Below are 26719 nucleotides of genomic sequence, written 5' to 3'. Positions count from 1 at the left end.
GAGCGGCAAATAGTTGTGCGACTGCCCTGCCACGCCCCCGAGCCCGCGCGCCCAACACAAGTAGATTTACTCTTTGTTATTACGCCGACTAGCTGTTATCCCCCTCGAGTTCACCCTCTCTCTCTCTCTCTCTCTCCCTCTCTCTCTCTCTCTGTTTAGGTCGTTGAAATATAAATTTCACATAAAAGGCAAATCTATAGCACATCTTTAGCTGCTCCAACTGTGGATGGCTTCAGCGGCTGGCTGAGCCACCCGCAAGGCACAGCACCACCCGGTTAGTGCGCATTACGCGGCAACGAAATGAAATAAATATCATTTTATGACTTTTTAACTTGCTGCGGCGCCCCTCGCAGCAGCGCCGCCCCGCCCCGACCGCCCGCTGCGCTGTTGGCCTTAACAAGCGCAATAAATGCAGCAAGCCAAAGCCAAGGCGCATCAGCAGATGGCCAGAGGCGGGGGCGCCGGCTGCCTGGGGGCTAAGACAGCTCTACTGCCACTTACTACTGCTGCCCGCTTTTATGGTCTACAGCTTCCTTTTTGTGTTGATGTTTTCAGCTGCTCGAAACATTTGCATTTTGCACTTGATTGAGCCCCGCTCTCTGTGAGTAATGCTTCCGTTAATCAACGCGATGCCCCACGGCCCACCTCCCCCCTGCTCCCACAGCTCGATTGCTTAGCAGTCAGCATAAAACCCCAATGCCAAAAAAGGTGTGAATCAACAAATGGTGAGACGAACCCCTGCCTCACTTGTGACTGTATACGTATATATGTATATGTATGTATGTATGTGAGCAGACTATATCCAATGTTGAACATCGTTTGTTGTTGTCAACAGCATTTGGCCTTTGCCTTTTCCGCTTAATGCTTCGCTTCGCTTCACGGGGGTTATTTCTCGAAATTAACCCTTTCGGGCATAAGGCACTCATAAAAAATTCAATTTTATGACCATTTTTATTTGGCCACTTTTCGTCTGTCTGCACATGCCAAAATCGCATTAAAAGCGACTGGTCAAAGGTCTGAATCAGACCAAATCACTCAGCAGTGGGCAGTGGGCGTGGGTATGGGGCAGAGCCCTTTACAACTACTTAGCCCGTAATTACAGCGATTTACAGGGTATTTGAATTGAACCGGAAAGCACGCAAACATTTTGTATGTTATCGCAAGATATAATCACTAGGAATATGAATATGAGTATTTGACAAATGTGTAAACAGAATGGAGGCAATACAATTTTTAACATCTGATTTTTCTTATTTTAATATTTGCTTTTATTATTTGTTGTGCTCAGCTGCTTACAAATTGATTTCTTGGCATCATTACCCAGCCTTGAAGAAGTCTTTGCAATCAGAAATTTATTTGGTTTACTTTATTGCGATTATTTTCTTGCCCACCCTCAGAAGTACATATATTTAAATGTTATTTAGTATATATATAACAGAAAGTATCGTTTCAGAAAAATCTTTCACTAATAAATTTGTTTATTGAAGCCTTCACATCGAAGCATCTCCAACACTCGAGACCTTTTAATGATCTGACTCTAGGGCACTAAAAGGGAAAATGCACTTGTTAAAAATAAGTTTCAGAGGCTTCACTGAGAGTGAAATATTTACCGTTGCTCCCATCATCTATCTGGTATACTGCAATGAGTTTATTTATCAACACAGCGAAATATTTATATATAAATAGGTTTATTCTCTAGCATTCGGCTCATTCGAATCGACGAGCTCTTATTCATGAAATTAGTTAATATATTTAGTATATTATAGTCAACGCATTTTCTGTTTGTCGACCGACTGTTCCTTTCATAAACTTGCTATAGTCTGTAGGCTCATTTATTTACAGGGTATAATAAGCACATGCGTGTTAGTGTAAGTGAGGCGCTCAGATGTGACCAACGTATCTTACACAGACTGGCATGTGTGTGTGTGTGTGTGTGTTGCTGTGTGTATAGCCCAGCTGAAGTTGTGATTCACATTCCGTCAACGGTCGCTGGACACGCCCAACGATATATCCTTCAGCAATGCAGCAGCAGCAGCAGCAGGAGCAGCAGGAGTAGCAGGAGTAGCAGCAGCAGTCACACTTCAGTGCACCCATTCGGAAGCCTTTGTTGTTGTTGTAATTGGCATCGAGTTGGTATGAGTGTTGTAATTTTTATCGCCGCCCGGCATGCGCTTTGAGCCGAGATGGACAGTCTGGGCCTTGGCGACCCATTGTTCGAGGCGGAGCGCCTGTTTACGTTTATGCTGGGGCAACACGCCTTTATGATTTCTGTTTGATTGCCGCCGCCAATGCCGGCAACAAGCAAGCGCCATTAGTCACACATTGCCGGATGGAGGTGTGAGGGGTGCTGGAGGAGGCGGTGGCTAATGGGTGGGCGTGAAGCGGTTTTTGGCGTTCAAGTGGAAAATTGAATTTATCACTTGAACATGCCAAGCGGACGGACGGCATTTGCCCCTTTGGCTTTTGTTTCTCTTTTTCTTTCACTGCTAATTCGCAACAAAATTCCATGAAATCTATTTGGGACACGTAATCAACTCGTTTGTGAATACTTTACTGCCCGTCCCCCCCTAGACACCCCTAGACACTCCCAGTCACTCACAGTCACCCGCTGTCAAATCATTTGTTTTACAATATTTTCCGGTAGGTGGCGCTTGTCGTCAGCGTCAAAGCGACTTGGCCGAGACGAACATTGTCTAAGCGTTAATTGAAATTCGCCCAAGGTGGGCGTGGCGTTGGCCGGGCCAAAACGGAAATGACCATCGCATGCAGGCGCATAGTAATTTGCGTAATTTGCATATTTATTAAATTTTAATTTACAAGGCTGCAATTTTTCCATTTTTATCGCTTTACATACTCAGCGCTGGGGTGATTAGGCACTGGATTTGCATAATATGTTGCCATAAATTGTCGCAAATTGAAAACGCAGTAGAGCAGCAGCAGCAGCAGCAGCAGCAGCAGCAGCAGCAGCCGCGCAGCAATAAAATGCCATAAATGGCATCAGTCGGAGTAAATAAATTAGAGAGCAATGCGCTGGCTGCATTTGAAGCTGCGCTTTGATTTATTTATTCGATAGTCGGCGTACCATAAATTCGAATGGTTTGTCAGCTGTGCATTTAATTAAAAAATTATTTAAATTATTGTCCAGTGCAGACAAGCCTTTTTCATTTCATTTCAATTCATTTGAGTTTGCGTCAAAACGCAGAGAATATAAATCGAGTCAGTTTCAGCGGCAACATAAACTAAGCTCGACTACGATTGCCGAATCGCACTTGTAAATCTAAACACACACGCCCCAGGGTATGCACTGCTCTGCATAAAATATGTACGTACTCCAAACTCTATTTGCTGATGTTGTTGGTTGTTGTTGTTGTTGGTTGTTGCTGTTGCTGGCGTCGTAAATTTACATATTTTCCATATAAATAAACTCGTAAAGCGTATTCTGTCGCTCAGACATGGAAGCAGCAGCACCGTTGCAAATGTCGCACTGTAAATGGCAAAAGAAGCTCCAAATAAATATAAAATAAAATAGCTACAAAATGGCCAAAAGAGAAGAGCAGAGCACACACACACACACACGCACACACATAGTTTGGGGCCAGCAGCAGCAGCAGCAGCAGCCATGCAAGGGTGCTGAAAGGGCTCGCTGAGGTGTGTCTGGCGCCCCACAGGCAAATTGAATGAGCCGCCTCTGAGTTATGGCAGGCTGGGACAATGTTTTAGCAGCTGGGCAGCTGATACCAAGGCGCCGCCTGGCTGCGATTCCGCCAGAATCCTGGGCGTGGCCATAAACAAGCGTATACTTGATATATTGTCAATGGACTGCTCTAGCGTCTTTTGCGCCACTTGAGCTTACTCTTGATTTGGTTTATTGGCAACTGAAAGGGAGAGAGAGAAACAGAGAAAGAGACAGAGACAGAGAGAGAGAGTCTCTCAATCTTCAGCTGCTTGAACTATTGATTACTTTGCTGTCATGACGTTAAATATGGGCAAAGAGCAACGCATTAAATCATCTAAATGTTCCTGCTCATTAGCAATCAATGCATAACAACAACAAGAACAACAACAACAATAACGATATCAACAGCAGCAGCAGCAACAAGGTTTGCCAACACTTCACACTTCATTTGTGCTCACACACACACACTCACACACACTCACACAGCTAACATTAAGGGTAAGCGAGCAGCTCGATTAACAGGCAAATTAGCATTAAATTACTTCTTCAGTTTTTTTTGTTTTTTTTTTTTTTTTGAAAACACACTCGCTGCCTATTACCCACACCTTCTGCCCCTGCGCTACCCCTGCACGCGCAGTAAATAAATCAATTAGCAGCGAAAAAAAAGTAGGAGAAAATATTTGCTGCTGCTGACTTCTAGTTAGCATTTAGGGTCAGCGAGGGGTGGGCCGCTGTTTGGGTCGGGGGTTGGCGACAGCTGACGCATACATTGATAAACAAAACAACAAAGCGCGCAACAAAGAAAGAAACAATTAAAAGCTTCAGCCGAAGCATCTGCACAACACATTGCAAGCCAATAATAATGAGGGGCCCCAAAATGGGCCAACTTTCAAGTTCCCATCGTTTAGAGCTCTGCTCTGTGTCGATATGCTTGATGGCAAACGCAGCTGCAGCTGCAACTCCAACTCCAGCTGCAACGGCAACTGCAACAGAAGTTGCTGTTCAGTCTCGTTACATTATTATACCCTGAACCCATTGAAAATGGGAAATCAGGGTATAATGGTTTTGTTGAAATGTATGTAACAGGCAGAAGGAGGCGTGGCAGACCCCACAAAGTATATATATTCTTGATCAGGCCGACGAGCTGAGTCGATTTGGCCCTGTCCGTCTGTCTGTCTGTCCGTCTGTCCGTCTGTCCGTCTGTCCGTCTGTCCGTCCGTCCGTCTGTCCGTCTGTCCGTCTGTCCGTCTGTCCGTATGTTTGAACGCGTCGATTTCCGAAGATATAAGAGCTAGAGACTTGAATTTTTTTTTTAAATGACCGTATATACAGCGCGGACGTCGAGTTTGCTTTTAAAATTCGAAAAATCATCCCGTTATGTTTTTATCGAGTAAAAACATTCAAGTTCAAATCAGATGCCTCTATAGCTAATTGTGAATGATTTTTCTTTTTTTTTAATTTCTCAAATATTCAATATAATATGTAGATCATATGCTGAAAGTTTCATTAAATTCCGTTCAGTAAAAAATTAATAAAAAATAATCAAATATTTGGCCAATTAACAAACGCACGTGCAGCAGCTACAACAAATACATCACATCAGCAGTTAGTTTCGTTTAGTTTTGGTAGATGGCGCTGCAGCAGTGAATCTAATTGAGTTTTGCCAGCGCCACTAGCAGGAGTGAGGTGGCCTAGTGTGTTAGCAGCGTGACGCTCGATCGAGGGGTCGCGGTTCGAATCCCGATCGATGCAACTGATGTTAATTTTTTTTTAATTGTTTCAAAATATTTTTATATTTTATTAAATGGGTTTGGTATTTTATTTATATTTTTAAATACATTGAAATTGAAATTTCAGCCATACTAAATGAGCATTTTTATTTGTTGGGTTCAGGGTAGTATCTAGTCGAGCACTCTCGACTAGAATTTTCTTACTTGTTTTTTTATTTTTATTTTTTTTTTAATTATTTGTTTATGCAGCGCAAACAAACTTTGCTGGCGGCACTTCTCTAGTCAGTTGCCGCTGGTTTGTCTCATTGTTATTGTTATCGTTATGCATATGCGCTTGTCGGCCCCATAAAGAGTAACGAGTCGAAATTCTTGGAAACTCTTGCTCCAAAAATGAGACAAAAGACAATGCCAAGGCGCCTAATTAGCCGCACTCATCGTCATGCGAATTTGTCAAATTAAGCAGCTGGCGTTACTCCCCCACCACCCCGATTGCCCATTCGCACCACTCGCATTTCGGCTGCTGAAATGCCAGTGTCAAAATAAAACGGGCTCAGAATGCGCAGGCAATTACGAGCAGACACCATTCCAGCTGGCATTCGAGCAATGCGCCCTGAGCTCGGACAGCGCCAAACATGGGCGGCATGCGATGATGCGGCGCCAGCAGCCGGCTGAAATTAAATATCACAAACTGGCCGAGCAGGGGCGCCGCTGCAGCAGAGGCGTAGCCCCGTCAAGCTGAAAGCCGACTCCATGGCCGTGGCCGTGGCTGAGGACAGCGCGCTGCTGAAGCGACGCTGATTAAAAAATTGTTTGACAAGAAATCAGCGCGACGTTTGTCTGGCCTCGCTGCCTGCGTGCTTATCCTGAGCACCAACTGGCGGAAGCAGCGAAGTGTCGCTGTTAATTCGCCGTAAATTTAATTGTCGCCTGCAATTAAATTGATTTTCCAGCCGGTAGAAGTCGATGTCGCTGCTCTGCCCCCGGACGTCTGACATCGGATCGACTTTAATTATTTTTTGGTATTTTCTTTTTTTTTTTTTGGCCCCTATGCGTCAAAGGAATTCCTTCTCTTCATTTTATGCCCAAACTATTTCTGAACGATCTGGGTCAACCAAGCCAATTAAGTCTTTTATGTCGCATATATGTAAATAAAATGCAAGTTGTACAATAAAAATATTTAAATACGGAAAATACCCAAATTAAATATAAAACCACTAGAACAAATGCAAATGCAGAAAAAGAGGTCGAGTTGCAGTGTTATTTATCTATTTTTATTATTTCTTATTCTTTACAAATTTTGGCTTTCCCATTTAATTGTTTGCGTTTTAAATTTCTAAATATACTATTAAATTAATTTTTCCATTTTTTTTTTAATAATATATGTTTTTTTTAATCAAACAAGTTTAAGTAAATGGTAATAGTTCAAGTAAATCTGTTACCATTACATTACTCTGAAATGACAGCATTGAGCCTATACGGTGTATTTGTATTTGTATTTGTATTGTGTGCGTCTCTGTAAAACCATATAGGGTTGCCAGATTGATACGTCGAAGATGGACAGCCCTGTAATGAAAAACGAAAATTCAATTTAAACTCTTTAGATAAAGTTTTACAGAAGCACCCTCATGCTTTGGTAAGAATTGAAAAGGCTACGCACATCTAGACAGCTTCATCGGAAATAAATTCTATTTTCAAGTACCAGGGGAATAGGAATATGAGTGGCACTCGAAGTGCTGCATATTTATTTTTATTAGCTGCGAGCTTTATTATTTAATTTTGAGACATTTTTCGTGGTAATGAATAACTAATTGCTAATTTGACTAAAGACTAAATTATAGAATCTGTGTAGGCAGAGAGAGAGAGAGAGCAAGAGAGAGAGAGAAAGAGATAGAGATAGAGAGAGAGGGAGAAAGAGAAAGAGAGAGAGGGAGAAAGAAAGAGAGATAAAGAGAGAGAAAAAGAGAGATACATAGAGAAAAAGAGAGTTAAATACTCTCGTATGCGGCTTCTGATTGAAAACATATATAGAGATATGCCTTGGTTAGCTAACCACGCCTTTTTCTGCCTAATAGCAAAATCCATTTATATCGAATTTCTATTTCCAATGGACGCAACTAGTTTAGTTAATAGTTTGCAACTAAATTTCAATAGACTCTCTACTAACAATGGACTGAAGCGCGCAGCATCAATAGCAAATAAAAGTGAATGGAATTCCGAATAAAATTGAATTTCAAATACATAAATATATTTTAAGCGCGCTTGACTCACGGGAATATTTTCTAATCAATAACAGCAGCAGCAGCGCTAAATATATATGCATGTACATATATAATTCTGTAGGTATACTACATATATCTCAATATATATGTTTGTACTATCTATTGATGCTGCAGGGTGAGCGGCGTGCTGTTGTTTCTAGAACGAACAAAAAAAAAAAAAAAAAAACTGGCACAAATTCAAAAATGATTTTTACGCAATTTAACGACAACAACTTGAAGATGAACTATAAATAAATGCCCCTTGGTGTTGGGCGAGCATCATTTTAAACTATTTCTAGTTCGTATTTGTGAGTTACTTCTGCTGCTGCAGATGTTTTTACTATTACTGTTGCTGTCGCTGCTGCTGCTGCTGCTGCCAGGGCCATGAGTCACGAGAACGACAGAGTCGCTGTCAAGCGGTCATGTTTATCTATGATAAGTGCTCAGTGACCAGTTTAATTGAAAATAATAAACACGCGTGTAAATAATGCGCAATGTCTCGGCCAGTTTCACAGTGCAGCTGCCTAGCTAACAGCAGCCAAACACAATGATGCCAAGCGTTGTCCTAGTTTCAGATGCAGCAAAGAGTCCTGCACAAAGAGCTGCCCTGGCGAACCAGCCAACCACCCAACCGCCTGCCGCTTGGCATCCAAAATTGTCGCAGCAACTACACAGCCTGGCCCATGTTGCACAGCATGTGTTGCATGTTGCAGTAGCTGTCGCTGCCGTTTCGATTGTTGTTGTTGTTGTTGCTGCTGCTGCTGCTGCTGCTCCGGCTGCTGCTGCTGCCGTTGTTGCTGTTGCTACTGCTGTGGTTGCCTGCTACGTTTGCAAAAATGTTTTGCTGCATGCCGTTGCCATATTTTACTTTTAAATGCCGTTGCCGTTGCCGTTGCCGTTGCCGTTGCCGTTGCCGTTGCAGTTGCCGTTGTTGCCCTTGCTGTCCTTGCTGGCAGCTTTTTTAATTTATTTGCTCATTTTCACTATTTTCCAGTTGCACTTGTCTTCACACCCTCACCACCAGCTTCTGCTCTCTCTCTCTCTCTCTCTCTCTCTCTCTCTTTCTCTCTCTCTGCACCTCGATATTTGTGGTGCGTTGTTTTCATTGCGGTCTATTTTCATACTATTTGCAGAGCATCAGATTCTTCTTACTTCTCAGTTGAGTTTGACAAATGTGGGGCTAGAATTTCTAAACCTTTAATTTTATATTGCCAAATGACTCGGAATATGTTTGTTCGGTATACATTATAACAAACTAGAAGATGTGCATTTAGCATCCTAATCAACTTAGAATTATATTAAAATAGTTTAAGACACTCTCAATTAGAAATTCGTAGAGGAAAGTAAACTTTTACAGGTTAGTTTGAGGTTGAGTTTGAGGCTCGCATCAGACTTTATACAATATCTTTACTACCCAATTGGTATATTGATATCATACATCACATACTATCTATGCTTATAACTTCTGTGATTTATTGAACGAATCTTTTGCCTTGCATATAGAGATATAGGATATATACATGGATATATGGGAAATTTTATTTTATACCAAGGTATTCACTCTTATCATTTTTATAAGTATTTATTTATTTTTTGTTAAATACATTAAGTAGTGAATTGAAAAGTGTATATACATATATATTATATACAATATGAAATAGTCAATATAAATATATCTTTGTATAAATACATTAATTTATATTTGAAATATATATTTTATACTAATTTATTTCTTATATTCTTTATTTAAACATTTTTGAGAAATATGAATTTAACTCATATTAATTATATATATTCATCTAACAACATATATATATATATATATATATTTTTTTTATATTATAAAATAGTCCACCTTATGCATTTAATGTTCTTATGCATAACGCTTAGACACACATTACTCTAAATACATATTAATACAATACATTTTCTTTCAATTTTAATTGACTTTCCAAAAATGTAAAATAAAATAATTTGAATATTCTGTAAACTAATTTCAAATTTGTCTTTTTGTCAGTCTGGTATATCGTAAAATTTTTTAATGTGCTAGAGCAGGTGGGTGAAGACATGGGGCGATTAAAAAAAAAAAAAAAAAAAAAAAAAAAAAAAAAAAAAAAAAATCCGAAATTCTAGAAAAATTTAGCAAAAATATGTACCAAATTTTAAGGCTCTAACTTTAAAATTGGACTTTATGCCAAAAAATCCGACTTTCTGAAAAATGTTGAGCTGAGCACTTGGAATATCTACATCTAAAATCTGTTCCTTGGCCAAGTACTATCCAAATCAAATTACTTTATGCTCATATTAAAGAGTATTTGCATGTCGTTGCCGTGGGCAATACTTTTGTTTTATATACATATTTGCATTTGGTCAAAATTAAAATCGCATAGTTTTTCATAAATCATGACCACATGTGCTCGCACAGAGAGTTACTTTCTACTTATTTGCGCATTGCCATGAGCGTGGTGCATGCCGCAAACAACATAAATACCACGCCCCCGCCCTGCTGCGCCTCCTGCAGTACAGCCATATGTGTGTGAGTGTGGGTGTGTGTGTGTTTTAACAATTTAAATCAAGTAATTTACGCGCTATTAGAGCAACCGCTAGGTCATATTGCTCTTTCTGAATCCCCAAAAGTACTGCAATTAACATGGAATAAAATGCCATCATCTGCCTGTGCCGAGTAATTGCGGTCATTTAAAATGTTTATGCTCACCAAGTGGTTTTCAATAATTTGCAATTGAAATATTATAAATATTTCAGTCTGCATTTCACCATAAATTTAAAATGCAGCCAAGGCAAAAAGACTGCATTAATAATAGCTCTGCGCGCAGCTCGCTCGGTAAGCTTGGCCCATAATTAACGGCCACGGGGCGTATGCGTAATCTGTTTATTTATCGCAGTCGCCTAAGAGCATCAAGTGGCTCGTTGCCCCATCAGCACTTCCTTTAATAGAAAATTTAATATTGAATGCGCGCCACTAAAAGGCTCTCAGGTCGCCCTATACAAGGACTCGCCACACAAGCCCAGGCCCAAGCAACAGTTGCACAGCCACGACAAGAAGAAGAAGAAGAAGAAGAAAAAATAGATATATATATAAAGAAACAAGTAAGAAAGCTCTAGTCGAGACTGCTCGACTACGAGATCCCCTGAACCCTTGGAGCAATAGATATTTCAATAATTTTTCGCGTCTTTCAGCTTACACAAGAAACACGCACACACACACACAGGCACGTACGCACACACAGGCATACATACACACACACGCATACAGACACACATACACACACACACGCATACACACACAAACGCATACACACACATACACAAACATTTACATACATATACACACACAAGCATAAACACGCATGGGCGGCAGTGAGCGCTTACTATGAGAACTTAATTGCTTAATAACTTTTTTTGTGGACGTACGATCTTCATGAAACTTTCAGATTATGATTATAACATGGATATGCGTGTTAATGCCCAAGCACAAGTCTCTAGTATTTGAAATACGCTTTTTACAAAAGTGAGGGTGAGGGGGTGAATTTAAGGGTGGGGGGTAAATTTTAACAAAAACCGAAATTGTATAAATTGCATGTAAGCATACATTAAAAATTTGGAGACTCTAGCAATAAAGGCGTAGAAGACATAATTTTATAACTGGTTTTCGATAAGGTTTTTTATCGATAAAAAAAGTTTGGGATGAGTTATCGATTTTTAATGATAAACTTGATATGCGCGCTGTAATTACGGACATTTTAAAAAAAATTTGAAGTCTCTAGCTCTTATATCTTCTGAAATCGACGCGTTCATACATACGGACAGACGGACAGACGGACAGACGGACGGACGGACAGACGGACAGACGGACAGACGGACAGACAGACGGACAGGGCCAAATCAACTCAGCTCGTCGCCCTGATCAAGAATATATATACTTTGTGGGGTCTGCCACGCCTCCTTCTGCCTGTTACATACATTTCAACAAAACCATTATACCCTGATTTCCCATTGAAAATGGGTTCAGGGTATAAAAAGATAAAAAAAAGAGGAAGGAAAAGCGAAAGGAAACTAAAGGAGACACGTAATGGCCGGCCAACAATGGCATCAACAAGAAGGACAACAAAGCGCTGACTGGAATATTTTCTCGTATTTTATTATTAAATCACGTAGCGAGTGCAATACGGCGTCCAAAATGACAGCGAACGCATTTTAATTGAAGGCACAAAGGAGCACACGAGTCCCGCCCGAGGGAAGCGAACAAACTGATAAAAAGTTGGAATGCTCGATGATGAGGCGCACTCACTAGAGTCGAGACAAATGCGAGTCCCTGCTCCCGCACTCCCTCACTCCCTCGCTCCCTACTACCTACTGCCACACCCACTATTCGTGCTTTGCTATCAGCTCCTGCGGCTAGCATTGAATTGTCGTCCGGACTCCTGCGAATGACTTTCTGCAAAGAAGTTTTCTAATTGAAAATGGCGTCGCTGAATTTAATTTGAAAACTTTCACTGACAGCGACTGACCCCAGCAGCAGCAACAAATAATAAATAAAAAGCAACAACAAAATCAGAAACAAACTCTCGGCGGCAACAACTTGCAAGATTTATTAGAACAGAAATCTTTAAAGCGTTTCGCATGCGCTTCAGCCGGCAGTGGGTCATAAACCGCTTGCCAAAACACTCGTATATTTGCGTATACATTATATTTGCTGCCTAATTGACTTGCCGTGGACATTTGTTGCTTGACTGCGCGCCCCGCGCGACCCATTCAGAGAGTTCGGAGTGGCGCCAACTTTTTGCTAATATATATTTTTGACACAGCAATTTGGCCAAAATGCTTTCATATTTCGGTGCCTGCTCCACATCTCGACTACGCAAAGATTCCCAGAAATAAATACAAATACACACATATATATATGTATATATGTATTTTTGTATGTAAACAAGCTGGCAAACGAAATTGTTCAGCTCTGGTCAAAATAGGCATAGAGTGGAAAAAAATTCAACGCTTTCAGCTTGTCCGTTAAAAGTTGTTAGCTTTGTTTGCTACATAACATGATGGCAAACGGAAATGCACACAGACCTACATAAACACCGCAGTCGGGATGAAAAAACATGCAGGCATTTCTAATTATAAGTAAATACTCGTATACATGCATATTAGCAGGCACTGTGCGAGTAAGTCTGTGACTGTGTGTGTGTGCGTTTGTGTGTGTGTTTGTGTGTGTGTGTGTGTAAGCACTTTAAAAGTTTGCTCCACAGAAGGCTGTGCTGTTCGGTCGTCCGTAATGCATGCGAGAAGTGTGAGAAAGTACATTAGGGTCAGTGACGACTTGGACTACACTCGAGCTGGGCGGGGCAAGGGGCGTGGCTGGGCTTGGCATGGCATGGATGCTGTCGCTGCTGCTGCTGCTTGTACATTTACTTGTCGTGGCAATGGCAACCACTTTCGCTCTCAACTTGCAACATTTTGTGGCCGTGCTCAGCCATGTGTGCGTGTGTCTGAGTGTGAGCGAGTGTATGTTCGTGTGTGTGTGTGTGTCATAATGTACAATTTAAATGTAAACAATTTGCCTCAATGTGGCGCAACGTGGCAAAAAATGTAACAGGACAAAGGCAGCTGAATAAAATATTTAAAAAGGCAGCAACAGCAGCAGCCATCAGCAGCAGCAGCAGCCATCAGCATCTGCGGCAAACGGCAACACCATATGCCAGACGAGGCAGCTGCGAATAGTGAAACTCAAATATTTATCTTGGCAATTGCCTCTAATTTAGTTCAAAGTTGCCGGAGCTCTAAATAAACTTTTCATTAGCAGCAGCAGCAGGAGGAGCAGGAGCAGCAGCAGCAGCACACTCAAATATCTAACATACACAGAGGCAGAGCGAAAGTATAAGTTCTGCTAATATTAATTCATTAACTTTCTTTTATGGCTGTAATTGACTTTTATGTGCTTTGCACATGTTTCAATCAAACTTCAAGCAGACCAAAAGCCACAAGCCAGTAAATTAAGCCCCTAATACCCATCAGGCAGCACGTATTAGGCCTCACCGCACAAAGGCTTCCAGCCGTTGCATGTCAAATTAGCCACGCTTAATAAATGTTTATTATAGTTGCATACATACGAAAGACTCGACAATGCCACAAACCGAAAGTACTTCGATATATAATATTTTTTTTAAAAGGGGATTTCAAGCCTTAAAAAAAATATTTGTGAGTGGTATGGGCAACTAATTAGTTAGTATTATATTAAGGTATTTATTTCCGGCGATATTACAGATTGCTTTGCTGTGTCATCTTTAATGTGCAACAAGCACACATATTCATAAAAGACAAACCGCAACCGCAGCAAACAAAAACCGCAGCGCAACCACTGTGGGGCTGTGTTTGCCTCAACCACGCAACCCACATCGATCGCTCACTCCATTGCGTGCTCCTTGCCAGGATAAACTTTGAAATGAATCCAACCCCAAATCAATTGAACGCTCTGATGTGTATGTCAATGTGTGTTTGTGTGTGTGTGTGTGTGTGTGTGTGTGTTAGTCGTGCTGGGCTGTGCAATAAAACTATTTGATCAAATTGAAAAACTAAAACAAGGCACAGATATTTGGCCGCTATTGAAAAGCTGCCAAGTTTTTTGTTGTTTGGCATATATTCGAATCCATTGTTGTTCTTGTTGTTGCAGTTGTTGTAGTTCCTTTTATTGTTGTTTACATTGCGTGCTACATTTGGCACGCTGCTGCTGTTGCGAGTTTGTTTAGCGACACGTTTGCTGATTTTCTATTATTGTCAATTCTTATTCGCTTTTCGCATTTCGCATTTCATCGCGAGTTCATTAAACTCTTCAGCCGCGCGCAATCCAATAAAATATATTTGCAATTAATTAAAATAGCATTTGCCTTTCAATTAAACTAACAATTTCAGTTCTGTTTTTTTTTTCTTTTTCTCACTTTTTTTTGTGCCAAGCAAATATTATGATTTCAAGCAATTCGAAGCTGCCAGCAAACGCTGCTCTGCTCTGCTCTGCTCTGCTCTGCTCTGCTCTGCTCTGCTGTGTAGTGTCTGTTGTCTGTTGTCTGTATAATTTATGGAATGTCTTTTGTGCCGCAACGTGGTGCCAGCGTGGGGCGGGGGTTGAAGATTGAGGGCTACGCAAATGTTGCACACGATGTTTGCTACGCCCTTTTACGACTCTTATTTAATGCATGCAAAGTCCCACGCTGCGTATGCGTAATATCTACATTCAAACCATGCGGAATTTCGCACTTTAAGGTTTTGCTATGAATTTTGGCTAAAAATACAATAAAATACAATTTTTTACATTATAAATTTTAACTTTTTAGTACATAAATAAAATATTTTTTGTTTGATAATTAGAGAAGTGTAATATTAATAGTATAAATTTTATAGTTATTTTAATTAATTAATTTATTTTATTTTTTTTTTTTTACAAAATGCTTGTTGAATACCTTGAATTATAAAGGTTTACATTCTTTTTCGTATTTTATATATATTTATTTTATACAGCTTATATTCTTATGACTAGCTAGAAAGACAATATTTACATTATTTAATTTATATTCATATATTTATTTTTATTTAATCTGTACTCTTTCCGATGCCTCTATGGTCCCATCTAAATTTAAAAAAAGAAAAAAAAAAATTCACTTACTGATTAAATACATTCAAATAGCAAAGTTTACATAGCTAATTGATGTTAATTTTAAACAAATATCAATAACGTTTTCTAGCTTCATTATGAAGCATATGCATCATGTATTTTTTTGCTATTTATAGAATGGAAATAAAGTCAACAAAATGTTTATTTATAATCGTTCATCATACAAAGTATTTTCAATTTATTTATAGACCTCCCCATAATTTTTCCTTTATTTCGGAACTAATCTCTCGACTTCGTTTAACATTTCCTGTGATATTGCCTTAATTAGAATTGGAGAACACACTCAACACATTCGATGGATATTAATTGATCCATGTTGAGAGCCTGTCAAATGCGCCGATGCCTGAATAATGAGCCGCCCAAATAACTTTGACAAGCCGTAAAAATTTCAATTGAGTAAATGCTCACCCGCCCGAGAGCTCTAGCTCTCTCTCTCTCTTTCTCTCTCTATCTCTGATCGGAGGGTCTCGTATGTGCTAAGTAATTTACATGAGGCCCAAAATAGCCGCAAATAATGCTATGTGTCAAAACAGAACATCAAACGGAAGCGTGAGCTGGGAGCTATGGGAACTCAGGCCACTGAGGCCACTGAGATTGGGGGCGGGCAGGTAGAGCTCAAGACTCGAGAGAAAACTATTTCTTGTGTCTTTTCTCTTCTTTGGGCACAGACATCAAAGTCCTCATTCCCTGGGCTGCCAATAAAAGAATTGAATGAATGCATAAATCATTAAAAACGGCCAGACGATTGCCGCCAGCAACTGGGCAAACGCTGCCGTGGGGCAGCTAAAAATATATTTTCAGAGGGGGCAGCCTAGAGTTGCCGCCGCTGCTGCTGCTGGGCAACTTCAAAGCTATTGCTGTTGCGATTGCAACACAAAGCGTCTAATTAGATGTTGCAACAGGCAAAACCGCAATGGCTAAGCAAATATAATCTAAGTGCTGCCCGCCTCCCCCCGCCGCCAGCTTCTGCTGAGCGAGCTTTGGCTGGCCTTAAGCCATTTATATAGATTTACGACTAGGTGTTGCCTTGTGCCGCTTGCCAGCGCACATTTGCGGAGCTTGCCACAAGCTAAAGCGTTGACAAATTGCCGATGCCGCAGCGGAAGCTGCGCTGCCGCCATGTTTGCCATTTTGCTCAAGCTGTCAGCGAATGTGCGCCGGAAAGTATGCAGCGCAATATAACAAATGGCTTGTGGTGTTCGCTGAGCTGCGGTGCGCTTTGGCCAGCATGACCGGCATGGCTCCCTGTATGTGTGTGTGTGTGTGTGTGTGGACTTACTTCAATAATTTCCTAATACGTTCGCTCAACAAGACTGCATAAATTTATGCACGTGGCTGCGGCATGTGCTTTGCTAATCTTCTCCAGTGGCGCCGCCAGGTGTGCGGGGAGCTACGATAAAAATTTGCACTCCACTTTGGCCAAAAAGTTGTCGAAAAACATTTGAACATCAAAGTGCCACGACAACAGGGGAAAAAGAAATGGAAGCGGAAAAAAATTGCAAAAAAATGCTTCAAAAATTGTTCGCACTTTTTTCAGTATTTTTCTGTTTGTTGTTTGCCCTGCTGCTGCTGCTCTAAGCACTTAAATTGGAGCAACGCAACTGTGATGTGAGCTGTGCTAGGGAAATAAAGAGTTTATTGATTGTCGAGGCCAATATGATTTGTTTAAATATTCGCAAACGCTGCTTTATTTGAGGACTGTTGTTAATCAAGACGCAAAGTTTCTGGGGCCCACGTCGAGCGAAATATTTATGAAATACAGAAGCCATGCTAGGGAAAACAATGTGAGAGGCAGCGTAGCGGTTGCCCTGTCGGTTGAAATAACAGGGAACGCGAGCCTGAAATTCGAGGTGAAGCAGCGTAGCATGAAAGAGAAATATTTTCTCTTTTCATATCTGCTATTTGTATTCTTTTATTTGTTTTATGTTATGTATTATTTTGGGCTTTTTTCGATTTTTTTCAAAAGAGAAAATTACAAACTCGAACCAACAACAACAACAACAAGGAGAGCCGGCAACGGAAGCGTCGAACAGACAATGGGCGCAACAGGGGCATGGGCGTGGCCATGTAGTGGGCGTAGGCGTACGTAGGCGTGGCCCACGTGCTGGGCCGTGTGGTGGCTTTGAGTATCTCGTTTCGCGCTCCGCGCCACACTAAAGCGGAAGCATTGTGTTAAAATAACAAACAATCAAGCGAATCATGCAGGATGTGCAAATAAGAAATAAATATATTTTTATCAGGCCGAACGCCAGCGCACAGCTTCCTACCTGACAACTTCAATTGGCTGCCGCCTCCTGGGCCGCCTTTAAATGCTTTGAAAATATAAAAACGAAAAGCGAAAGAGGAAAAAAAAAAAAAAGACGAAATAAATAAATAAGCAAGTAGAAATCAACTTTTTCTTTGGCTTTTCTTCCATTGCAGTACCCGCACGCCTGGTTTGGGCCGCTGCCGGCAAGACCGTGGAGCTGCCTTGCGACCTGACGCCACCCACGCCGCAGGACTCGGTGAAGCTGCTGCTTTGGTTCAAGGATACCACTGGCATACCGTTATACAGGTGAGTGCCGCTGCAAGTGCTCGAACATGGCAAATCAATTCCAGAGCCTGGTCAAACTATTTAGTTGACAGAGCGCTGGAAAAAAAACCCGACTGAGCCGGCGCTGAGTAGATGTTGCCGACTAGCGGAAATGTTGTCCAAGTGCTGCACACACACACACACGCACACATTGGCAGATCTACACACACGTCCACAGGAGCACATCTTGCAGGCGACAGCCATCCATCAAAAACGTGAAGTAATCGTCAACATCCTTTGCTGCCATCACACTTGGCGCATTTTTCACATCCTTTTTTTTTTTTTTTTTTTTTGGCTTCCATTCAGTCCTTTTTTCTGTGCGTTTTGCCTGAGCTCCGGCTATGGTGTGTGTTTTGTTGTTGTTGTTGTGTGACGGTATTTTGGCGCAGAATACCGGAAGAAATGTTTTGTGTACTCGCGCGCGTGTGTGTGTGTGTCTGCATGTGTGTGTGTGTGTGTGTGTGTGTGTGACAAGGATGCGCCCGTCCACGCCGTCATAATCCACTTTGTTATAATAAATGTAAAGCACATCCGATTACAGTTGCCATCGCTAAAGTGTAGCAAATTTTCACGCACATACGCATCTGACACGCCCCCCACCACCGTCCGCCCAGTCGCCCTTCCGCTGCCAGCTTTTGTAAATTTCAGTTGATAAATTTTCAATGTGGCTCGCGCATTTCAAGTGCCTCTTAGCGCGAGACTTGCGTGCCCCAACGGCAACTATCCGGCATGTATAGTAGGTGCACAACTGGCCACCGTCAGTCGATAATCGTAAAGAACTGCAGCTCTGGCTATGGCTCTAGCCGGGCAACAATTCAGCCATAAGAGTGCCGGGCGTTGTACATGAAATAAACAGAGTAATTTGCTAAAACAGCAACAAATTGCTGCAATTTGCGCAAAGCTGCCAAAGTCGCAACGTGGCACGCAGCAACAGTAACGAAACATACACACACACACACACACAAACACTCATACACACTCACAAACACACACACGTGCAAATTGAGCGTCATTTTTTATGGCCGTAAATTATGGTAGCAGTAGGACAACCTGGGCGCCAGAGCAAACGAATGGCCAAGAGATGCCTGCATATGTTTATTTATGATGTATAATAAGCAGCGCTGCCTGCTGCCTGGTGCCTGGTGCCTGCTGCCAGCCACGCCCACACACTAAATTCACACTTAACCATTCGCTTTGCAGTCTGGACTCGCGGGGCGGCAACGTCAAGCTGGCGCCACATGCGGCCATAGCTAGCGATCTGGGTCAGCGTCTGTTCTTCAGTATTGGCGATAATCCCAAGGATTCGCGGCTGCAGATTAAGGACGTTAAGCCCGAGGATGGCGGCGTCTATCGTTGCCGCATCGACTTCTTCAACTCGCCCACGCGCAACTTTCGCCACAATCTGACGCTCGTTGGTAAGTCCAATTGATCTGAAGCAAGTCGGAAATGAACTGTTTTACTCACTGAGATTCGCTCTCTCTCTCTCTTTCTCCTTCTTTCTCTTCCTTTTGCAGTGCCGCCTGAGGAGCCGCGCATCTTTGATGCTCAGGGCAAGGAAATCTCTCAATTGGCTGGGCCATTTCGTGAGGGTTACGAGCTGTTCCTCTGCTGTCAAGTGAGAGGCGGTAGGTTTTCTATAAAAAAAAAAATAATAATATGCTCATGAACATGTATATATACACATATATGCGTAATATGCATAAATTAAATTAAATCATTTCAATTTGAGACAGACCAATGCCTGACCTCAGGCATGTCGAAGCTGATTTTCCATAATTGCAAAAATATATTTACCTTTCAATTATGATATCAATTACTACTGAGCTTTGCCCAGACTATATTAGCAATTAAAATGTGAGCTTAGAAAACAATTTATATATGAATTGAATTTATTTATATATTTGCCTTTGGCTTTAATTAATCAGGCGTTGCAATTAAGATTTACTAAAGAAAAAAATTTAAGCACAAAAAAACGCAAAAAGAGTGGGAAAAATTTTTTATTTATTTTTTGTTGTGGCAAATTTATTTTTATATATTAAAATTATTTTAAATAATAACAAAAAAAAATAATTATTCATGTTTTTATTATTAAAATTAATTAAATTGAATTTAAATAATAATAAAATTAATTTAAACAATAATAAACAATTTATAATAACTCAATTATATTTAAATTTAAAATAATTTAAAATTTAAAATAAATTTAAAATAAAACTTCTGACTTCATTTCTATTATACAAAAAAAAAAAAAAAAAAAAAAAAAAAAAAAAAATTGATTTGAAATATGTTTAAAGTAATTGAGTTCGATCATATATAGACTTATATATCTATGTTACATTCGCTTTAATATCTTTCAGTTCGTATAAAAACGCAATGCACAAGGAACATAGTCCTCGCTCCTATATTTGCAAAAATAAATATATTTAGCTTCGATTTATGATTATATTTACTTTTCAATTACTGAACTTAGCTTGATTATCAATTAAATTGTGAGCTTAGAAAATATATTCCTGTATGAATTGAATTTGTTCACATTTTACAACGGCTTCAATTCGTATGATCAAAATGCAATAAAAAAAAAAAAAAAACAAAGTTCGCGCTAGGCCCAGCCACGTGCAGCCTGCCAGTCAGACTGACTGCGGTCAGGTGACTGCTCACCTGTCCGGGCAGTTAATTTGTGTGTGAGCCACATGAACAAGGCTGCCGCACAGCGGCTGGGCAACCGCAGCAGCACGGCGCAGCACCCGGCAGCAGCTGTCACTGGCTGCCAAATTGACGTAGCCGGAACTCATAATGTGCCATTGATTCTCTGCAGGGCGACCGCCGCCGAAGGTCACCTGGTGGCGCGATGGCAACGAGCTGATCGGCACCAGCCACACGTCCGTGGAGGAGGGCGCCACGGTTATGGTCAACCAGCTGCTGATTGGCACCACGACGCGGGACTATTATGGGGCGCGCATTGAGTGCCGAGCGCAGGGCACACGCCTCCTGCAGCCCGTCACCAAGGATGTCACCGTCCAGGTGCACCGTAAGTGGAACTTCCTTGTGCTCAAATCAACTGCCTCACCCCAATTGTATTCACAGTGAAGCCCATTCGCGTCAAGATCATAACGCCCAATGACCTGCTCACGGCGGGGCATCCGATTGCCATACGCTGCGAGTCCTGGGGCTCCTATCCGGCGGCCAAGATTGTCTGGCTGCTGGACGGCGAGCCCATACGCAATGCCGAGGTGACTCTCAACAACGACAAAGAGGTAAGTGCAGCTGGCTCTGAGTTGGTTCAACGAAATAAAACAAAAACAGGTATTTGCGGAACTTTTACGATTTTTGTTGTTGTTGCTGTTCATGTTTGACATTTGATAGCAACAGTAACACACACCCACACGCCCAGACGCCCACACGCCTAACTTTGAGCAACTGTGCGGCGCTTAATAACCCCCGAAGTGCAGCAGCAACTGCCAGGACTGCAGCTCCTTCTCCTGCTCCTGCTCCTGCTGCTGCTCCTGCCGACCACTGGGTGACCCTAAAAGGCGACGTGAGCCAGGCAAAGTTTTGCAGCTGCAGACAAGTTGACTTCAAGTGGCCCGTCCGCCTGGCTGGCTATCCCTTGGCCCGGCCCCCGCCCGGACTCTGCTGCAGCTCTTTGATTAAGTGCACTGCCAAAAACTTTCAAGCGAGCTATACAAATTTGCACTCGACAAGCCGGACGAACAGACGGACGGAGGCTGGGCCGACTAATGTGCGAATTTTTATTTGAATTTATGTAGATGGGTGCCGGCCATTTGTTAAGGGCCCATCGCAATTTTTATGCATCCTGCTGAAATTTATCAGCAGCAGTTCGCATGCAGCACGACTTCATTTGCCTGCGGCGCCCAGACCCACAGAGCCACAGTGCCGGACTGTAACCACCACAGCCAGCAGCCGGACAGCAGTTTGTAAGACATGCGAGCGGCCTGTGCAAAGACAGCTCGGCTTTCGGCATCCATTAGTTATCCATGTGGCACACTCTGCCCGCCACAGGGTATTCGAGTTATCGGTCAGCCTCTATGCCATGCAGTTATGATATAGGATCATAATTGAGACTCTTTTCGGGCAGAGTTTAGGTTCATTTTGTGTGGTTTCTCTCTATGCGAACTTCTCTTATTTTATGTGAAAGTGAATTTATCAGATTTTGCTAGAGTATTTACTCTTCGTTATGCTTGCTTTCTTTTGCTGGCTTGGGCGCTGCCGATGCCTTTTCCGCTTTCTAATTATGCCCATGCTAATGGATAGAGACAGCAGCCGGAGCAGGAGTCTGTGTCAGGGCGGGTTGGGGCCAGTTGAAAGACAAACGTCGCCTGACATTAGGCAACTCGTGCATAACCAATTCGTTCGATAACTGAGCACAATATGTGCTCATGTGGGTGGGCGGTGCGGTGGGCGGGGCTGCATGGCAGTGGCAGTGTCAGGCGGCTGCCATTATCCTGCTGTGCCTTTGAGGTAACCCTACACGCAGCTCGGCACGAGCTGCTAAAAATGCGCCTCATTATTTGCCAAGCCTGTGCTGAAATGCAACTCGAGCTTCAGGCTTTCGGCCAACAAATTTGGTTGCCTGGCCAACTGAATTCAACACTGAATAAAAAAGAGATGAAAAAATTTAATAAAACCCATAGTCAAGCAATACTCGTTTAATTATTTCGCAGGATGCCAACATAACAACGAGCATTCTGACACTGAAGGTAACAGCGGAGAACGACAATGCGGAGCTGACGTGCCGTGCATCGAATCCCTGGTTCTCCGGCGGCGCCATCGAGGACAAGCGCATCATACGGGTGGCATGTGAGTATACAGATTACGGACAGATTGCTTGGAATTCCCTGCCGTCTCCCTTGACCATTGACCCCTTCGCATGAATTTCGAGCTTTCCCACATAAAATCGTTTCCTATTCGAGACATGTATCTATTCTTTCGCTTGCCAGTGTGCGTGTGTGTGTGTGTTTGGGTGCCTGGCCTAAAGCACTTTCCGTCGCGGCAAGTCCAATTAGAAGCGTATTAGGGCCAGAGCAACGTAACTTGGTTAGAGCTCCAGAGTTCGCATCTCTGCAGACGCATCGAGCTGCTGCAGCTCCTTTGCAAACTAAGCCCAAGGCTGGCGGCATTCACCTGTTGTGCCTGCTGCACGTTAAGCTGCTTATGGAGTGCAGTCAACGATGGCCCTAACGTCATTATGCCTGATCATCATCATCGTCATCATCATCATCAGCATCAGCATCAAGGCTGTCGTTGCCATTGGCGCTGTTCCTCCTCTCCTAGTTGCTGTTGCTGTTGGCCTTTGCACAGCCTTCGACTTGGCTTGATTAAATTTTCACTGTTATGTTTCCGGTGCTCATTTTTCGCCTAGCCATCATAATATTTGCAACATCCGCTTCCGGCTTCCGCTTTAGATTACTCCTGCGCGGGTACAGCAAGCAGCAAGCAGCAAACAGCAACAAAAGCAAATTAAATTACCTGCACTCAATGTGGCCTCGACAACCTCTCGGTGCGACATCAGACTTCATTTCGATTTAATTTCGTGCCGCATTTTTAATAATTCACCATAAATGCCAGCAATTTTCGCCGTCTTGCGCTCAGAGGCCATAGTTCGCTCCATCCTCTCCGCTGGCCAGGCCAGGCAAGGCGCTCGCCCTGGCGCCAGTCTCGGTCGCGTATTAGATTTTTACAACCGTAACTAATAGTCCCATTTGGCTTATGGCCAGGCGGCCGTGCACCACAATGGACTGGCTGAAGAGGCTCGCCATTGGGCCATAGGCCCCGCTCGCTGCTCGGACAGCAGCTGACCATGCGGAGGAGCAGCAGGAGCTGATGCTGCTTGCCGCGTCAGCTTGGGCTAACTACATTACGCAATGCTGGTTACGCCCGGCCGGGTGGCTCACCTTATGAGCCATTTGCGTTTATTATTTGGACTTTTATCCGGCCATTTGCAGCGCTCATTCGATTTGACGCCCGCACTTACTTATCTGCCCTCTATTGCTTTGTTTCAGACCCGCCCACCGTCTCGGTGCACTTGGCCAACGAGGACCCCAGCCGCATGGTTACCCGAGCCGAGGGCCAGAACGTCACATTCAAATGTCGAGCAGATGCCAGGCCACCTGTCACCAGCTACTCCTGGTTCAAGAACGTAAGTACGCCACAGACTCATCAATTGCTTCAACTCCCACGCTCCCATACTCCCACACTCCCACTCCAACTGGGCAGGACTCCGCCTGACCACTGACGCCTATTAGGCAGCAAACACTTTGGCAATTTTTATTATCAATTGCTGCTCCACTAGGCTCCTTCTTCCTTCCACTTGCGGCCTGTCGAAATTCCTGCGGCAACTTAAGCAGACACTTTGCGGTTTCATTTAATTTACCGAAATTGTTTCGAGAGCTGCGGGCTCCCATTCGCAAGATGCCAGGCGCCAAATATGTGGCCTATTCGCTTACCAAGTGGCCAACATCCGAGGCCTTAAACTGTATTCAAGCTGTGCGTTCTTCTGTTAGATTTCCTCAAGTCTCCCTCTTTCTCTCTCTCTCTCTGTGTGTGTGTGTGTGTAAATAATTACTAATGATGGATTTTGATTGAAGTTGGCTTGAATTGAAAATTATTTAAGCATTAATCATGCGACAAATAAGCCCAAGATTGGCCACACGAAGATCCCCATCTTCGAGCTCTCTCAGCTCAGCTGGCATTCGTATATATTTATGCTATGTAGCCATAAAAGCCACAAAGATTGACCGGCATTGTTTGGCCATTCGGCTGTTCGGCCCGTTCAGTATTGTGTTGTTGTTATTACTAAATGGGCAAGGTTTTGACAACCTTTGACAGTTTTGTTCACATGGCACATCATCATTTTTCATGGCTCACACACACCGACACACACAATAGCATTAAATTATGTTTTCTTTTTCACTCACATTATTATACAATACAATATTTTGTTTGGCTCCGTCGAGTGAGTGTTTCGGCTTGGCGTTTAACAAATTATGTGGCCGAGCCCATTGTGGGGAAAAAAAGAAACTTTTTAATATTTAAGGCATTTTGTCTTTCGTCCTTCGGGCCTGCCTTTTTCCACTGCCATTTGCCGTAAACAAAAAGCCAAAATCGACAAAAATTATGAAAAACGATGCGCCCAATGTGAACAGAGAAAAACTTCCAAGTAGCAGCAAAAAGCAAGCAAACTTTGTCACTTCTTCGCCTGTCAGTCCTTAGTCCCTTGTCCGCAGTCCTCTCTAGATTTACTTTGTCAGCAGTTTACTTTTCTGCTACCCGTCCAGAGGACCCGCAGCCTGAACGCCAGGTTAACTTTAAGATTTCGTCAGCCATTTTCTTATTGAAGTTGCGCTGTCAGGGCTTGTTGCACTTGGCCTTAATCTCATTGCAAATACATTGCAAAGTCCAATTCGGATTAGCATCAGCTCATCAGCTGAAAGTTAGCTTGACTACTAGAAATTGGCAGAAGTATTCAAATATGGTGGTAGTTTGCATTAATTGGGAATAAATGCTAATTTAATCTAAAATGTTATTTATATATTTAATTTTGTTGTTTTAAATAATTTATAATTTATCTGTTATTTTTATATTATTATTTATTATTTACTTTTTATTTTTTACTATTTATATAATTTGGTTTTGGTTATTTATTGATTTAATATTGAATATTTATTATTTATTATATATTATTATTTATTATTATTTATTATTTATTATTTATTATTTATATTTATTATTATATTATATTTCTTATTTATTATTTATTATTATTATTATTATTATTATTATATTTATTATTTATTATTTATTATTTATTATTTATTATTTATTATTATTATTTATTATTTATTATTTATTATTTATTATTTATTATTTATTGTTTATTATTTATTATTAATTCGTTTATTAAATATCTAATTCTTTATTTATCTAATATTCAAATATTCGAAATAAACCACAAATATTATGCTATATATACTATATGGACAGTGGAAACTAATTCCCATTTGTTGCTATGACACCGCAGAGCTATAAAATTAAATTAATATTTACAGTAAAATTAAAATGCATTTCGATGATGTTTCAATTATAATTGAAGTGTTAATTTTTCCATAACTGACAGCATCAGAAAATTCGATGTCGATTTATTTTCAAATATTCAAAATAAAGCATAAATGATTTATTTGTGCTATATTAATATGAATTCACATATCATATGTTGAATCACTAAGCATCAATATGAACTCATATATGTACAGGATATGCGCGAATATTGAAATGCATTTCGATGCCATTTCAATTATAATTGAAGTGTTAATTTTTGCATATTTTTGCGCAAAGTTAACTGTGCATATTGATGCCAACCGAAATAATGGAAAAATGATTGCCAAATGTAAATTGTGCTGCTGGCAACAGCCTCCTCGGCGGAGCAGCATTAATTGCGATTGTTACAGTATAATACATTTCATCGCATTGGATAATGCCAATGGAGATGCTTGAATACCATTTAATTCGATTTCCAATCGTTACCGAAATATTATTGAGAGCACTTTGCGGTCGCTTAGTCCGCGACATGCGCTGAATTTGTTAATGACATCAAATCGAATTTGGCTGTCATTGCGGTGTCTATGGTCTCTTCCGGATTCAATTGCATTTCCATTAGCTGCGATTTATACATTCACTTCAATATGCGACCGTTTGCAAGATTCGATATCGGTTGGCAGCCGAACGATAATGTTTAATGCTAGACGAAGTTAGTTAAAGTACAAAGTCTTCGCATTCAACGCA

The 26719-nt window shown here is 41.6% G+C and overlaps 1 protein-coding gene across 9 annotated transcripts in view; it reads left to right on the top strand.

The window, feature by feature from the left end:
- side (motor axon guidance molcule sidestep) overlaps positions 1-26719 on the top strand; it is a 75356-nt gene that overhangs the window by 29066 nt on the left and 19571 nt on the right. For all 9 annotated transcript variants that reach the window (XR_016268680.1, XR_016268679.1, XR_016268678.1 and 6 more), the window contains exons 3-9: positions 17770-17902; positions 19121-19335; positions 19435-19545; positions 20736-20948; positions 21005-21174; positions 22603-22738; positions 23941-24077. Coding sequence is in view for 6 of the 9 variants with exons in the window: in XM_018000287.2 (XP_017855776.1) it covers positions 17770-17902; positions 19121-19335; positions 19435-19545; positions 20736-20948; positions 21005-21174; positions 22603-22738; positions 23941-24077 (1115 nt within the window). In the remaining 3 variants the exon portion in view is untranslated. The remainder of the gene's footprint in view (positions 1-17769; positions 17903-19120; positions 19336-19434; positions 19546-20735; positions 20949-21004; positions 21175-22602; positions 22739-23940; positions 24078-26719) is intronic.

Source organism: Drosophila arizonae, chromosome 2 (genome assembly GCF_054131065.1).
Source record: "Drosophila arizonae isolate 15081-1271.41 chromosome 2, UAZ_ARI_1.0, whole genome shotgun sequence".
Taxonomy (NCBI): Eukaryota; Metazoa; Arthropoda; class Insecta; order Diptera; family Drosophilidae; genus Drosophila; species Drosophila arizonae.
The sequence above is the reverse complement of the archived record's forward strand: the minus strand, read 5'-3'. Positions and strand labels throughout refer to the sequence as shown.